General features: G+C 40.8%; 1 protein-coding gene across 9 annotated transcripts in view; it reads right to left on the bottom strand.

The window, feature by feature from the left end:
* Positions 1-8,402: 8,402 nt before the first annotated feature.
* Positions 8,403-16,303, bottom strand: part of scn8ab (sodium channel, voltage gated, type VIII, alpha subunit b) — a 43,159-nt gene continuing 35,258 nt past the window's right edge. For 7 of the 9 annotated variants that reach the window (XM_070903500.1, XM_070903499.1, XM_070903496.1 and 4 more), the window contains 7 exons: positions 14,116-14,238; positions 11,764-12,048; positions 11,619-11,672; positions 11,399-11,536; positions 10,840-10,944; positions 10,452-10,722; positions 8,403-9,568 (listed from right to left, as the gene is read on the bottom strand). In XM_070903500.1, coding sequence (XP_070759601.1) covers positions 8,403-9,568; positions 10,452-10,722; positions 10,840-10,944; positions 11,399-11,536; positions 11,619-11,672; positions 11,764-12,048; positions 14,116-14,238 — 2,142 coding nt within the window. The remainder of the gene's footprint in view (positions 9,569-10,451; positions 10,723-10,839; positions 10,945-11,398; positions 11,537-11,618; positions 11,673-11,763; positions 12,049-14,115; positions 14,239-16,303) is intronic. The other 2 variants (XM_070903503.1, XM_070903504.1) reach the window with 1 other exon arrangement.

Genomic DNA, 16,303 nt, shown 5'->3' on the forward strand with positions numbered 1-16,303 from the left:
CACTCCTTTGATATCTTGGCTGTGTGCTTAGGGTCGTTGTTCTGCTGAAAGATAAACCGTCGCCCCAGTCTGAGGTCAAGAGCGCTCTGGAGCAGGTTTTCATCCAGGATGTCTCTGTACTTTGCTGCATTCATCTTTCCCTCTATCCTGACTAGTCTCCCAGTTCCTGCCGCTGAAAAACATCCCCACAGCATGATGCTGCCACCACCATGCTTCACTGTAGGGATGGTATTGGCCTGGTGATGAGCGGTGCCTGGTTTCCTCCAAACGTGACGCCTGGCATTCACACCAAAGAGTTCAATCTTTGTCTCATCAGACCAGAGAATTTTGTTTCTCATGGTCTGAGAGTCCTTCAGGTGCCTTTTGGCAAACTCCAGGCAGGCTGCTATGTGCCTTTTACTAAGGAGTGGCTTCCGTCTGGCCACTCTACCATACAGGCCTGATTGGTGGATTGCTGCAGAGATGGTTGTCCTTCTGGAAGGTTCTCCTCTCTCCACAGAGGAACTCTGGAGCTCTGACAGAGTGACCATCGGGTTCTTGGTCACCTCCCTGACTAAGGCCCTTCTCCCCCGATTACTCAGTTTAGATGGCCGGCCAGCTCTAGGAAGAGTCCTGGTGGTTCCGAACTTCTTCCACTTACGGATGATGGAGGCCACTGTGCTCATTGGGACCTTCAAAGCAGCAGAAATTTTTCTGTAACCTTCCCCAGATTTGTGCCTCGAGACAATCCTGTCTCGGAGGTCTACAGACAATTCCTTTGACTTCATGCTTGGTTTGTGCTCTGACATGCACTGTCAACTGTGGGACCTTATATAGACAGGTGTGTGCCTTTCCAAATCATGTCCAATCAACTGAATTTACCACAGGTGGACTCCAATTAAGCTGCAGAAACATCTCAAGGATGATCAGTGGAAACAGGATGCACCTGAGCTCAATTCTGAGCTTCATGGCAAAGGCTGTGAATACTTATGTACATGTGATTTCTTAGTTTTTTATTTTTAATAAATTTGCAAAAATTTCAAAAAAACTTTTTTCACATTGTCATTATGGGGTGTTGTGTGTAGAATTTTGAGGAAAAAAATTAATTTAATCCATTTTGGAATAAGGTTGTAACATAACAAAATGTGGAAAAAGTGAAGCGCCGTGAATACTTTCCGGATGCACTGTATAATTGCTGGCCATGCTTTTTAGCAACTGCAGTACATTTCGTGGTTGGTTTTAGTTGCAGACATAAACATTCCTTCAGCTTAACAATGTTTTGTCAGATTTGTGTTAGCGAAAAACTGCATATAATGTAAAGTATAATTGACTGGGACACATCGGGCAGCAGTTAGCAGACTCACTGCTTAGAGGCGAACTCTGGATGTTCGCTGAAGCGAACACCAATGGCGAACTGAGGACTCCGTGGTCTGAACAGGGAGGACCTGTGGCAACAACCAAGGTTTTGCTCAATAATTAGCTGTGTAGTCATTTAACAGTGTGCTTCGACTACATAAAGTTGTTACCAGTTGATGCGGTCATCTCAAACCACTCGAGGCCAGTGATGGGCTCTATTACATCGGGTACTTGAGGACTGGGAGACGGCGGCGGCCCAAGAAGAAACCGACCAGCAGGTGATCTGTGAGGGTAAAGTAATGAAATTCGACCTAGTTCCATTTAAAAGTAGCCTAATTGTATGATTAAATTACTGTTAATTAAGTCTAACAGATCCAGATAACCCTGGCTCGAGCAGGAAGCTCGCAGTCTGACCGTTTGTCGATAGAGCACCTCCGAGAGGGTGTAGAGCCCTCGAACTTGTCTTACAGGCTAACCAGTAAATAAGGTTCCACGTTTGTTATGAACTAATCTAAAATACAATTAAATGTGTAGAAGTATACGCTACAAAAGCCTGCTTTGAAAATCTGTCATTTTACTTTTAAAGACACAGCTTATATAATTAAGTAAGCTAAAGCTAAATGAATCCTAGTGGGTTTCTTCAAGAGGGCTTTACTTGCGCAGGATTGGCAAATCTTTTGTACTTACAGACTGAGAGCTAATGTCCATCCATACACCACACCAATGAATAACCCACACTGCCTAACGTCTACATATTTGGACTATCCCTTTAACCTGTGGAAGTGCCACAGTTGTCTTGAGTTATTTCCTTCAAGTCCCACTAGAGGGTGTTAGATAGCTGCAAGAAGTCATTTGAGGCACTTTACTAAAGTCTGTTGGAGGTGTTACAATAATGAACACAGTGGTTAAAAGCTGTGATCTCTGCAGACACACAGGGACAAAAAGCATACATCTGTCACATCTTTTATTCCATTTTGGCTAAATGGAATTATTTAAAAGCATTCCTCCCTCAGCTAGGTAATAGAAGCTATGTGAAAACAGGAAAATAAAGGTTGCCTTCTGAAAACTGTTGAACTCAACACAATAATACCAGGCCCTCGCCCTCATGTACCTCCTCTGTACACAGTGATTGAACTGGGTGAAACTGGGTCTGTGAAGATATATTTGATCTACCAATCCTCTGCCTTTCCAATCAACTTCTGCATGGTGGAACAGACTTGACACAGAAATAGAGAAACTATGTGTGAACAAGTAAAACCACTCCCTCATCCAGATACCTGATCACTGCAATAATGCAGATTACATGTTATTGATTCCTTAAAGACATACAATCCCCCTCTCTCAGTATCCCTTACACACACACACACACACACACACACACACACACACACACTCTCTTCCTTCTCTGTCTCCCTCTCTCCTTCACACAAACTTGCTCAGACAGCCAGACAGATCACACCAACGTCCTACTTAATCCATGTCCCACCTCTGCAACTAAGTGCCCCTATTCAGATGGATGCAAGGAGAACAGAAACCTAAAGGGGGAAAAAACAAGACAAAGCATGTGTGTGGTGCAGCATTTAAACATTTTGATGGTGTCTATAGAGGAAAGCCACACATTTAGAAATACAGAGAATGGAAATCAACAATTCCTACACACCCTGTCCTTTAAATGATATGAAATAAACAGTTGCAATGTTTCATAATCATCTAAAATGTATCTGAACAGTTGAATTTATCAGTATTTTAGAATCAGCCAAGTGCAGTCCTGTTTGCAGTCACCCGTGTAAGATACAGCATCAAACTGTACTAAATAAGTGATGCAGTCCAAACACATGCAGCACTGCAGGTAGGAGGTGAAGGATAAATCCATTGCAACAGACTAGCTTTTTACTGTGTGCCTCTGTTCATTGTTCTCGTTTACTTTTCATCTTCTTGCTGTAGCTCGCTCTCCCTCTGCTTGCTTGCTGTGGGTAAGGAGGTGCTATACAGTGCACTGTACAGCCTGAGCCTATTGGGAACATGATGCTGACTCAGCCCAGGCCACTGCATTCATCTATCTGCACTGCAGTGCTGTCTCCCCCCTCCTCCTCCTCCTCCTCCTCCTCCTCCTCCTTCCCTTATTCAGTGCGCCACCTTACACACACACACACACACACAGAGGAGGGGGAAGGAAAGAAACACACACATGCACGCACACATACACACCTGCTTTTACAGTCATTTCAGTGCTGTTGCACCATGACACACCCAACCACATCAACTCAATCATCTTATTCACTTATTATCAAAAGACAATGTGATTTAGGTATTATTTCTGAAGCATATTGCGTTGTTGTTTCCAAATCTAAACAGACTGTAGTTTTCTCTTGCTGCTCCGTTTCTGTCCCCCATCCTGTGTGGCTTTCAACCGTTTTCTCTGCCATGTTTGCAACTTACACAAGCAATTTCAGGGATTGTTAGCAAAAACACACAAACAAAATCTTTAGAGTGCACCATAGCGCTTAAAAATAACCATTTATATTCTCGGTTGTCACAGTAAATGAGGGAGTTAAACAGCAACTAAGACATCCTTTGCCAGACATGGTGGAAGATGTTCTGTATGATAAAGTGACAGTCATTCATGTCATATCCAAAAACGACACCAGCCAGAGGTGTAACTGGAAGGCTGCTTTATTGTTTGGAAATAGATTCGTGCTCAAATGAAGATATTCTTTCACTGATTCTCATTTAATTGTCCCATGTGGTTGTGCAACACACATCCTCTCTCTGACTGTATTAGTGGCAAGAGATTAATGACAGTCAAAAGTTGTTGTTTTTTTTTTGTTTTTTGTTTTTTCAGTTAGCCTATTTTCAGGAAAGAAAAGAAATTTATCTCAGTCATGCTACAAAAGAATGGCCTCATATGCCGATTGGTAAACCAACATTTGGAAATGAACAGAAGTGAAAAAACAGAAGGCAAGCTGTTCTCTTACTAGCCCAAGAGCCAGTAAACAGAACACACAGAGAGAGCACTTGTACTACATGACTCTACAAGATGTTAGTCCAGACAGTCTAATCTAGGTGGTGAGTTTTCAGTTTACAAGTTAATTTTTGTACTCCATACATCATTTCTATCGTGCTCCGTTTTGATTCACTCCCTTGGGTTTTGAGATCCTCATTGTTGATTTTATTGACAGACTAAATAGGAAGCTAAAAAGGCACGTGCCGTTAAGAGATATTGCACCATAAACAAACACACAGACAGTTAAGACAACTAACCCTTAAAATCATTAGATATATCATATCGAAAGTGACAGCAAAATTAAAGATCAACTCCAAACTGCAGCAGTGTGTTAAGGGGAAATATGGAGGAGGGTTAGAGCTGAAACGAGCAAAAATTTGTCACACAAAGTGAGCGGTGGCTCATACTGGTGGGGGTGGGGGTGGTGGGGAGGGCACACTGGTTAACCAGCAGTTGCCTTGCAAAAGGTTATGAGTGCGTGCGTGTAAGTGTGTGTCTGTGTCTGTATGTCTTTGTGTGTACATTATAGGAAACTACGGGCAAGACATCTTCACACATGTACAAAAGGGTATGCTGGTAGTGCAATCCTCTCACCAATGCAGGCTCCACAATTCTCAGCAAGCAGCGAGTACAACACCATGCATTGTACGCTGGTGCCCAGTATGCAGACGTCCTGGGCAGGCCAGAGTTTTGGTTATTCTCTGAACATACCACACAAAGAAAGAAGCATGATCAGTTACACTCTGTGGTTCTGGTATCACCTCAATGCAAGGAGTGGACAGGAGAGTATATATACTATATATATATATATACGGTAGAATATATATATAATATATATATGTAATATAGCTCTGTATATGCATGTATTGATTTATACAGTTTTAAATACAATTTCTGCTTTTTAATATAGATTCTTTTAGCGTACTCCCCTCTCTCTTTTTTTGTGAAAAGTGACTCAAAAAAATCTACTCCATCTAACAAATGTGTCACAGCCTAACAAGTGTGACAAGGGGTGTCAGCTGGAAGCCATTCTATTTACGGTTATTAATATTTAGTGTTAGATTAATAGCTGTAGTTTTTTAAGTAATCCTGTATTTACAAAAAACTACACATGCCGTTAAAATAAAATAATATATTACATTATTTATAGTTTCTTAAAAAGTCCATTCCTAGCTTTTGCAGTTTGTGCTGTATAGAACATATAGCCTGAACTGTATTTATTTTATTTTTTTTCCCCCGAATGGATGTTTGTGTGTCTATTTTTTTTAGGTTTCTTTCCGCAGTACGCAATCTGTATATCCACGGTGATCTTGGAGAAAATGGACGGCAGTAGCTTTTATGCTTATCATTCAGAGTTTTATTTGGTTCAAGTTAACACCCACACTGATTTTGGAGATCTCATGCAGCAACTGGACCATAGAACTTGAGAACGGATGAGGGAGTTATTCATAAACAGGAAGTGACATCACTGCACAACAGGAAGTGCAAAAGCGGTGGTGTGGTGCTTAGGCTCACAGTACCATAAGAATGCATCCAGTGCTCTGTTGGTTATTTGGTATTTGTTATGCAGTAGAGCAATATGAAGAAAAATGGCAAATGAGAGGCTCAGAGCACTTGTCGTTATATACTGAAATGTGGGGCCTATCCACTGAGCACGCCACTTCTGCTTCCAAAAGAATTAAGTGTGCTGCTCAAACCAACATATCCCAATTCACTCTCATGACATCTCCTCACAGTGTTTCCTGTATCTGTGATTGCTATTGGGGTTGAATATTATTATCTTGTTTGTTTAAATTAATTGGGACCAGACTACAGTCCATAATGACTTAACCACAAATGTAATCTGCTATCAATATAAACGCCGCCATTACAAGCGAGCGAAATGTTGCTGTTTCACTGAGATGCTTCTAGCCCTATAATTCTAAGCGTCATAAGCAGGAAGCGCCAAACTGGCCCCTGACCGGGCGGCTGCCGGAGTAAGACGGCCAACCAAGATCATTGTCCATCAACATGGCATAAAACACAAAAAGAGTAAAACATGATTTCATAAATACTCCCATCACATTCACTTGCATTTTGTTGCAGAGCTCATAATAGTACATCTATAATATCTCCTGAGAAAAAGGGATGAATTTTTCAAGCATTGCATACATTTCTAGGGTCTCTCTGTCTAATAATGACAGCGAAAAAACTGAATGGGCAGGGCATACTTCACCCAATCCCACTCCATGGACAAAGGGCAACAAGGGATAACAAGGCAGATCTCTTTGGCTTCTCCACACACAATGTTCTCACCAGCCATTCATAATTTTCTGTTTCTCTGTAAAATAGGATACTACTAATACCCGACAGCACAAGACCGTTCCCCTCGACATCATCTTCGATGTGGCTTGTAAAAGTGTGTAAAATAAGACTCATTACCCACCAAAACATGAAAAAAAATTTAAAAAAATAAAAACAAAAACACACACGTAAATAAGCTACATGACATCAAATTATATAAACTGAACAATAATCAAAGCTCTTCTCAGCCCTTTCAGAAAGGTCTAACCACCAACAGAGAAACATCAGCAATAGAAAGGAGGTTGCCATACCTGTGAAATCCCCACAAACCACTTATAACCAACAGTAGGACTCCCAAAATGCCCGCTCACACAAAACTAAAGGCAGATGGTATGAAACATTACATAGGTGCATACAAATTATAAATATAAGCTTGTAAGTTTCAAAGTGTTGCGCCCTTGAAAACATTTCAGTCCAAATTAACAAACATTTCAGTCCCATGATACACACAGACATCCGTTTCCACATCTTACACACTCAAAATCTCCAGAGCAGCAAATAATTGTTTGGATTTCACCCACTGATCCACTATGGTGGCATTATTTACCAACATACTCCATTCTTCTTTCTGTAGAGGCAACTATTTAAACATGTGTTGAGTAATGAGATAAAAATTCGGATCCATTTTAGATTATCAACCCCCATATCACTTATCTTTGTTAAACAAATTACTCTGAACTCTGAGCTTTCAAATTTTGACAATGTCTCGATCATACAGTCGAGCCACTGTTTGTGGTCTGAGTATTAGTGTCTTGTGGACTATGATAATTCATGCAAGATTTCTGATCAAAACATGCCATCATGCAAGTCATTTCTATGCATTGAACAAGCACAATTATTTATGTATTTGTTTGGAAATCTTTCTGAGTAAATGTAAGCCCTTGGCCCGAGTTGACCCCATAATAAACAGACCCTTAACCAATTGGTGTGAAAGCCCATGTAAAAAAAGCGTTTTGATGTGGGTATAACAAAGATAAAATGAGTAGAAGAGTTAAGTGACATGGGCAAAATGTTGAATATTGTTCTTTTTTTGTCTGTTTGCATTTTTGCTGCTCAAATGAACAATTTCTAGCTTTAATAAAACGGAAAAGTATTTCCAACACTCTCTGTCATTTGTGTCTTTCACTCACCAGTCATCCTGTTTGCTCTTATAGAGTGAGTGTGTCATTTTTCCTCCTCTATACAATTCAGTACTAAAAATGACACAGAGCCACTCATTGGCTGCTTTAAGAGGGCAATTCTTCAGCATCAAGCAGCATCCTTGTTTTTCCTTCACAACACTGTCTTCCATAGGAATCCATTACTTGCATCCAGGCGCTGAATTCCTTTAGTGTTCTACCTCTTGGTGCAGAGTTACTTGTCTTATCTGTAGACCAGTGGTAAGTGAGCAATCTGCCTGTCAGCAGACACAGACATTTCCTTGTCTGTTTTTCATTTCCTTTTGTTAAGATCAGTAGTCTAGATACAACAATGTCACACAGTATGCTGAGTATGTTTGGTTTGATTGAAGTTCAAGAGTCTTCAAGCTGTAACAGACCAAGCTGCTTCCCTCTGCATCAATATAAGAATGAAGTCTGTAAACAAAATTATTGAATATTATTTTTTCTGACTTGCAAATGAAATAATCTGTACATCTGTGTGGGTGAGTTTCCTCTCGCTTTGCTTGAAGTTACATTATTATATTTTTTATTGTTATTACTGTGATTATTATTCCAACACTCTAACATTTAGATTCCCTGATGTCTTTTTGGTTTCTTCCTTTCTCTTTCCTCCCTCCCTTGCCCTCATTGTTGTCGTCCTGCTTCTCCTTGTCAGGTTTGGTTACACTGTCATAAGAGGGCAGGGAGGCAGTTGAGGGAGTGCCCTCCTTCTTTTCTTGTTCCTGATTGTTCCCGCCATTCTCCACTTTGTTATTGGCTGGTTTGCGCTTGCAGACGAAACCCCGCCTAGCCAAGTAGGAACGGTAGGCCCTTTGAATGATTCTGGCTGACACATCCTCCTGCTTGCGCCTCAGGGTGGTGGTGATTGGCTCATAAGAGACCTTGGAGGGATTGGCTGCCACAAAACGCTCCTCCATTTGTTGCCTCAACATGTCCAACTCGCCACTGTCACCCAGCACACGCTTGGTGAAGGCAAACAGGATGTCCAGGCAGTGGATGCGGTCGCCACTCACCATAGGCATGTCCATGGCGATCAGTTCAATGGTGTTGGGCTTGGGGACTCTGAGTGGGTGTTCAAGTGCATCAGCAAAGTCAGAAAGCTTGGCATAGGTGATGAACTGGCAGGCATCAGGGTCAAACTTCTCCCAAATCTCATAAAAGGTCTCAAAGTCATCCTCACTGAGTGGGTCGGCACTCTCCTCTGTGGCCACACTGAAGTTCTCCAGGATGATGGCAATGTACATGTTGACCACAATAAGGAAAGAAATGATGATGTACATAACAAAGAAGAAGATGCCCACAGAAGGGTTGCCACAGTCTCCTGTAGCAGGGGTGCCAGAATTCTCCAGTAAGGGGTCACAGTCTGGAGGGTAGTTGAGGATGGGCAGCAGCAGGCCGTCCCAGCCAGCTGAAGTGGTGATCATGAACAGGATGATCATGCTGTTGCCGAAGGTCTCAAAGTTGTACATGTCATCAATTCCGGACCCGTGTCTCACATAGCCAAAGTTGGACATGCCAAAGATGGAGAAAATGAACATAACCAGGAAAAGTAGTAGGCCAATGTTGAACAAAGCAGGAAGTGACATCATCAGGGCAAACAGTAGAGTTCTGATTCCTTTGGCCCCCTTGATGAGACGCAGGATTCGGCCGATACGAGCAAGACGAATCACCCTGAAGAGCGTTGGTGACACAAAGTACTTCTCAATCAGGTCAGCCAGAAACATGCCTGAAGTTAAAAGGGAGCAAAAAGAGACACAACATACGTTTGGTTAAAATATAGGGAATGAACACTGACTGCTTTACTTGATACATATAACACTATTATGCTTTCAAATAAGAACAGCACATTCATACTTTTGTGCAAATTGAGGAAGAAATCAGAACCAAAGAACACACTATCAACAGTTTTTACAGGCAATATTTTTTAATTTATATTTTTTTTCTGTAGAAAGCAGTTCATGGAGCCCTAAAACTGTCAAAAAGCTGTAAGAAGTGATTTAATATAACTGAATACATCTAGAAATAATACTGTTTAATAATTATAATGGAGTGTAAAATAAATAAAGAGCTTTATACTTTTCCCTTAAAACACCCACCCATTAGGAAAATAGGATTTTTTTTTGTTATAATTATCATTATCACATTTTTTTTTTTTTTTATTTACTTCATACTTCAGTATATCTTTCACTAGCTCATTTTATTTTTATTTTTACTATTTTTTTGGTCTTCATACATGGTTAATGATTTATCTTTTCATTTATTAAGATTCAGTCAAGAAGTTTTGACTCATCTGAGAACCTTTTACTTCCTTTTGTCTGTTTTTCAAATGTAATTGCTCAGTGCTGTGAGCGCCACACTTGAAATCAGCTCTATAGTATAGGGGGAGCAGCAGAAACCTGGAGACAGCTATCTCAAAAATGAAATAAATTGCATGGCTTCATACCACTTGAGGAAAGTGACAAAATACCTTTTTATTTTTGGGGCAGTGACCCTTTAAACAATTCCTGTGCTGTGCCCTTAAAGCCCATTTCTATGGGCAATATCTGAGCTATTTCCAATTAAGCTGCTTCACACTTCACCAGGCACAAATAACCCTTTTGAATACTTGCCCACAATTGAAAGGATGACCACAACCACATCGAAGATGTTCCAGCCATTGGTGAAGTAGTAGTGACGCAGCGCAAAGAGCTTCAATAAAAACTCGCCAGTGAAGACCACAATGAAGAAGAAGTTGACCCAGTAAAGCACGTCCTCTGTCTCCTGTGACTGATCATCCGTCTCCACCATCATGGTGACCATGTTGAGGCAGATGAGGATCATGATGGAGATGTCGAACACCTGCTGCGTCACAAAGTCAAACACCATGCCCTGGATGTTGTTCTGAGGAGAAAGAGAGGGAATGGAGGGAGAAGGAGGGAGTCATTTTCTCAATCTTTAGAAATGTACAATTATAAACCTGCTTGGTGGTGAGGATGAAGAGTGCAAAACAATATTTACCTGAGGCCTGGGTATTGGTTTTTGTGGCTTCTTTGACCCTAGTTTCTTCATGGCATTGTAGTATTTCTTCTGCTCTTCCGTCATGAAGATATCCTGACCTCCAAAGTGAAGGGACAAAAACAATTTGGTTACAATCTGCAAGGATTTAGACCTGTCATTCCGGTACTAATCCAAATAGTTTAACATGAGGGTTCATTTGACTGTGTTTTGACAAGTGCAATACAAACAATTCTTCTTATATTTCTTTACAATGTTCAGATTCTAAGCTTAAAGGAATAATTCCACAATTTGGGAAATGCACTTACTCACTTTCTTGCCAATATTTAGCCACCTCACCACTCTCAAGTCTGTACAGTAAATGTGAAGCTAACGCCAGCAGCCAGGTAGCTTAGCTTAGCATAAAGACTGGAAACAGGGGATAGCAGTTAGCCTGGCTCTGTCTCACCTGTCTCACTAACATCTAGAGAGCGAATAAGTGCATTTCCCAAAATGTTGAACCATTCCTTTAAATCATCTACAAAGCACCTTGATCTGAGAAAGTGTGGAAAATAAATCTTATCTTTTTCTTTTGTTGGTTGAAGTTATCAATGATGACACCAATGAAGAGGTTTAAGGTGAAGAAGGAGCCGAAGATGATGAAGATGACAAAGTAGATGTACATGTATAAGTTGTCCTCGTAGATAGGCTGGTCCTCCACCTGTAAAGGGGTAGAAGTGAAAATATGTAATAAAACTGCACGTTGATCTGGCGGTCAGACTTTAAAAGTGCAAAAAGCTTACCTTTCTAGAATCTATTGCTGCGTACATAATGTCCATCCAGCCTTTGAATGTTGCCTGTCAAGGGGGCAGACACGTTGCATAAGAAAACAGGTTAAACACTTGATATCAGAGGAGAGAAAGAAATTACAAAGCAAAGGTTTCTCACCACTTGCAGGAGTGCCAGGTATCCTGCACCCACATTGTCAAAATTGATCTTGACATTTTTCCATCTGACTTCAGAGAAGTTTGCATTAATAAGCGCAAAACACTCCGTTTTGTTGTTGACAACCTCGGGTTGGAAGTTCTCCTCAGCGGTGTCATTGTAACAGTAGTAATACTTTCCAGCAAACAGGTTGACACCCATGATGCTGAAGATGAGCCAGAAGATGAGACACACCAGCAGCACATTCATGATGGAGGGAATTGCACCCACCAAGGCATTCACGACAACCTGAAGAGAGCAAGGAAACAGAGCCACTGTAACTTACCAGTCACACGGCAGCTGCATGGAGATGTTCACACATAAGAATATCAACACACACATACATAGAAATGCACATTACTTCCCTCCATTAGAGGCTCTGGATGTGTTATCTGATTTCTTGGCTCAAGATGAAGCCCATCACAATAAAATACCAAGGGGTGTGACAATACTGTCAGCTCATAGTTTGGCACGACACACAATTCAGAGTTCACGGTTTGATGCACTCATGATATTTTTAGTTAAACAAAATGTGACTGTCCAACTGTGAGTCATCAGTTTTGGTGCAAAATGTGAATAACAGAATACACTAAATGAAACTAAAATGAAACTGAAAAATAAAAACATCTAGTTAACAATGTGCTCATGCAGATTAAAAAGCACACGTGTGAACTTTGTTGGGGATTTTCCACCTTTTCTTAGCCACACACCACGATTTAAGCATCTCCACTTTAGATTTTTGGAGTAGGACAAGGACGTTCTTTAAGGCTATGAGCTTCTCAACATTTCTATGCAGCAGTTGAGAGCAGTTCATTTTGCCACGACATATTGTTACACCCCTATAAAATGCAATTGTTCTTTACCTAGATATCGTACCTAGTATTGTATGGATGTCATCATCATACACAACCATTTATATGTTCCACCATGTCAACAACTAACTGTAGCAGACAATGACTCTTTGTGTATGTTGAGTTAGATCTGTAAAGCTAATGTGACTAATAATAAACTTGCTGAATGACTGCTACAGGGTTACAGATATTGCCAAGCATATGAGTGTTCATTGTACAAACTATTCTTCACTGGAGCAGACTGGGCTTGTTGGAGGAGATAAAGCTATTAACTTAAGGAGGACACCATATAAATGTGCATTTCTAAACACAGAGGTGTCATGGTAACAGAAAGCCAAATAAACCAAAACGATATAGGCAAACATCAAATGTCAAAACTCTCTAGGTTTTCTTTTCATTTTAGCGTTCAACCTAATAATATAGAAACAAAGCATCCATATGATCAGTTCATATAACTACTACAAAATGGTGATCATGTAAATCATGGTGATGACATTCACTGAGGAGTGGTGAGCAAGGATGGCGAGGGGAGGGGAGGGTATGCAACCAGAAGTTTGTTGATCTTCCAGTGTGACAATGCCAAAGCCAAACTGTGATAAGATCAAATAGCAGGACACTTGAGGCAGAGTGACAGTCAGAGGATGCTGAGCTGAGACGCTGTCAGGATTTATTTTTCTGCCCAGCAACAACCAGAGGCCGATCCAACCCATCACACATTAGAATAATGATTAGAAGAACCCAATTATCATTGTAGAAAGAAAATATGTTTTTCTCAGGCAAAGCTCAGCACAGAGCCCTCCAGGGGTTACACAACATCAAAATTATTGACGTGGAAACTGTACACGCGGTTAAGGACAGATTAATCAAGAGCGTGCATACTGTAAGATGGTAAAATAAATGTGCACATACAGTTTAATTGACCATGTGCACAAATTTCTATCTCAATTTGGGCGGCTCCGTAGCTCAGAAACACGATTTGCTTGCTCAGATTACATAACTACATTAACTCCTGTGATTCACTATAAACAGGTTTTGTGTGATGGTTCATACGAACCTCTAGTTGTTCTCTCAGCTGGTAGTGAATACTTCAGAGCTGAGTAATTATTGTAACGTGTTGCATCATTCAGGTCAAAATCCGTGTTAGGGTCGAGTGTTTCATAAGGCAAGGGACAGATTTTTAAGGTTTTAATATTTAAAAGGATAAATCACTGCAAATTGCCTTAACATAGCACTAAATTTATAATATATGAAATGAAATATGATCAATCAAATCAGATGTATTATGACCATCTGAGATGATCTGCATCCATGCAAAAAGCTTCTCATTGATAAAAGCGTTTACCTAAAAGAAATTTCCCCTTAGTGACATTTTTAAAATTTTCTATATTGCCATCTCTAGCATGCGTTGATGCTTTTATTTAATCGGCATGCAGAAGGACCAGCTGCCTGGTATCTTAGGTCTTACCCTCATCCCTTCAAAACGTGACAGGGCCCTGAGGGGTCTCAAGGCCCTCAGTGTCCTGAGTGATTTAATCGGGCCTAGATCGGAGAAGCCCAACGCATTAGCTATAAGGCTGACTATAGACACCTACACAGATAGGGACAGAAGGAGAGGGAAAGACAGAGGCAAAGGAAGAGAGGACCCACATAGTTAGAGGGGATATAGAGAGAAAGGTGGGCCCTATATATACTGTAAGGATGGCTGGTTATATACAGATATATATAAGTACATATATAGTTACTATATGTGTAAGTATATGTATCTATATGACATATGGTTAAACAGGGGTTGTTACAATAGACAAAGGTCAATAAAGTGTACATGACCCAAGTTTTCTTTTTTTATGTGTTTGTTTGCTTATGTTTGTGTTTGGTTTAGTTTGGCAAGCCAGTCTAGCATGATAACCAGCTTAACAGCACAGTGAGCACACCTGGAAAGAAACTTGTGGTTGACACAGTGAGAGGGAAAGAAGATAAAGAGTCAAACAAAGGGAAAAAATTAGAGGAGAGATGTATTCACAGACACTAAATCAATGTGACACAATAATATACGCACAGTACACAGTACACAACAGTACAGTTTCCACACCAGAGAGCATCGTACTTAAAGAGGGGAGAGAAAACGCAGAAGGTTGAGGACAACTTTCAGGGTTAGAAGAGAGAGGATAACCTGTGAAAGTAGGAGTCCCAACACAGCACATAAACCTTACCCTGGACCCTCAAACACCGACCCCTCAGTCCCTCTCGACAGCTGCACAATGTCTCTCTTAACTTAAAGAGAGACACAGTTATAGGCACCTGCTGTGAGAGAGAGGACAGGTCAATATTAGGGTAGAGACTTAGTCAGGATAAGTTATCTGCACATCACATCGGCCAATTTAGGTTATACAATAAGGTTTCTGCATTTTTCTTAGGTTTCCTATTACAGAATAAGTAAGGGGTTTGACGAGCACTGGATCCCACCACATAACATGGAGAACTTGACTCTTCTGTCCTTCATCACAAGCTACATCTATAAATGAATAATATGAATTAGGCTTCTAACAATAAATGGGGGAAAGGAGATACTGTCTTCATTTCTATTTCAGAAGAGAGAAGCCAAGGTAGGAAGTTATTATTTTACGTCCTATGATATCTCACTTCTTTTGGTGACATCCGAAAAATACTTACAGATATACAGATATTTTTATATACAATGGATGGACAAATGAACAGAAGCACCACACAACATAATGCATTCTAATATGACAAGACCATAGATTTAAATATAAGGAATTACCAAAGAGTTGGATCAACACCTCTATTGCACAGTCTAAACAACTACACATTATAAGGCCCGATCCCAATTCCCCACTCGTCATCAGTAGCCGAAGATGGTACATACATAACACACCAGTGATGAGGTTGTAGCACGCATTCTTTCCCAATCTGGACAGAGATTTCCACAATGCCGGCGCCAGCTGTGGCGTTACAGATGAGCAGGGAAGTGCAGATATTCCAACAGGTTTAAAAATGTTTGCATGATTATTTGTGAAGATATGGGCTTCTTGCCCTGCACGGGTAGCCATGTTCCACGTTTACGTATGTAAAGCTAAAGTTTCTTCTACCACTCTGTTTGGAGTCTGCATCTGAAAATGCTCCATTTGGAGGGCCATTTGGTGGGTTAGATGACCACTATCGCTCTATCCCCTAAAAGGTACAGGGTGTACCCTACAAGCCCTACATACGCAAGTGGTAGGGCCAAGTGGTAGGGCCAAGTGGGGGAATTGGTATTGGGCCTAAGATTCACAAAAGCATTATGTATTGGAGGACTATTGCATTGAATTCCATGATATTGGACATCTTATGTTCTGTCCAAGTATTGAATATTCATATATGCACGGACATGCATACTCTTGCAAGAATCCATCAAGTGGGGATATAGTAACAGTAGACACCTTCTATCAGACATAGTATGGATCAGAAATGGTATCTCTCTAGGATCTGGCTCATTATGCGAGGACATACTGACCTTCTGAATGAACCACAACTGATGAAACAGTGACATATACATACAGACACTACATTTTCTCCCTGCTAGAGCCAACACTTCCAGAACAGGATACATAGAGACCTTCTACTGGCCAGGCTGCCCAGAAATTTGGTATCCATTG

The sequence above is a fragment of the Enoplosus armatus genome, chromosome 3, assembly GCF_043641665.1.
Source record: "Enoplosus armatus isolate fEnoArm2 chromosome 3, fEnoArm2.hap1, whole genome shotgun sequence".
In the NCBI taxonomy this organism is placed as follows: Eukaryota; Metazoa; Chordata; class Actinopteri; order Centrarchiformes; family Enoplosidae; genus Enoplosus; species Enoplosus armatus.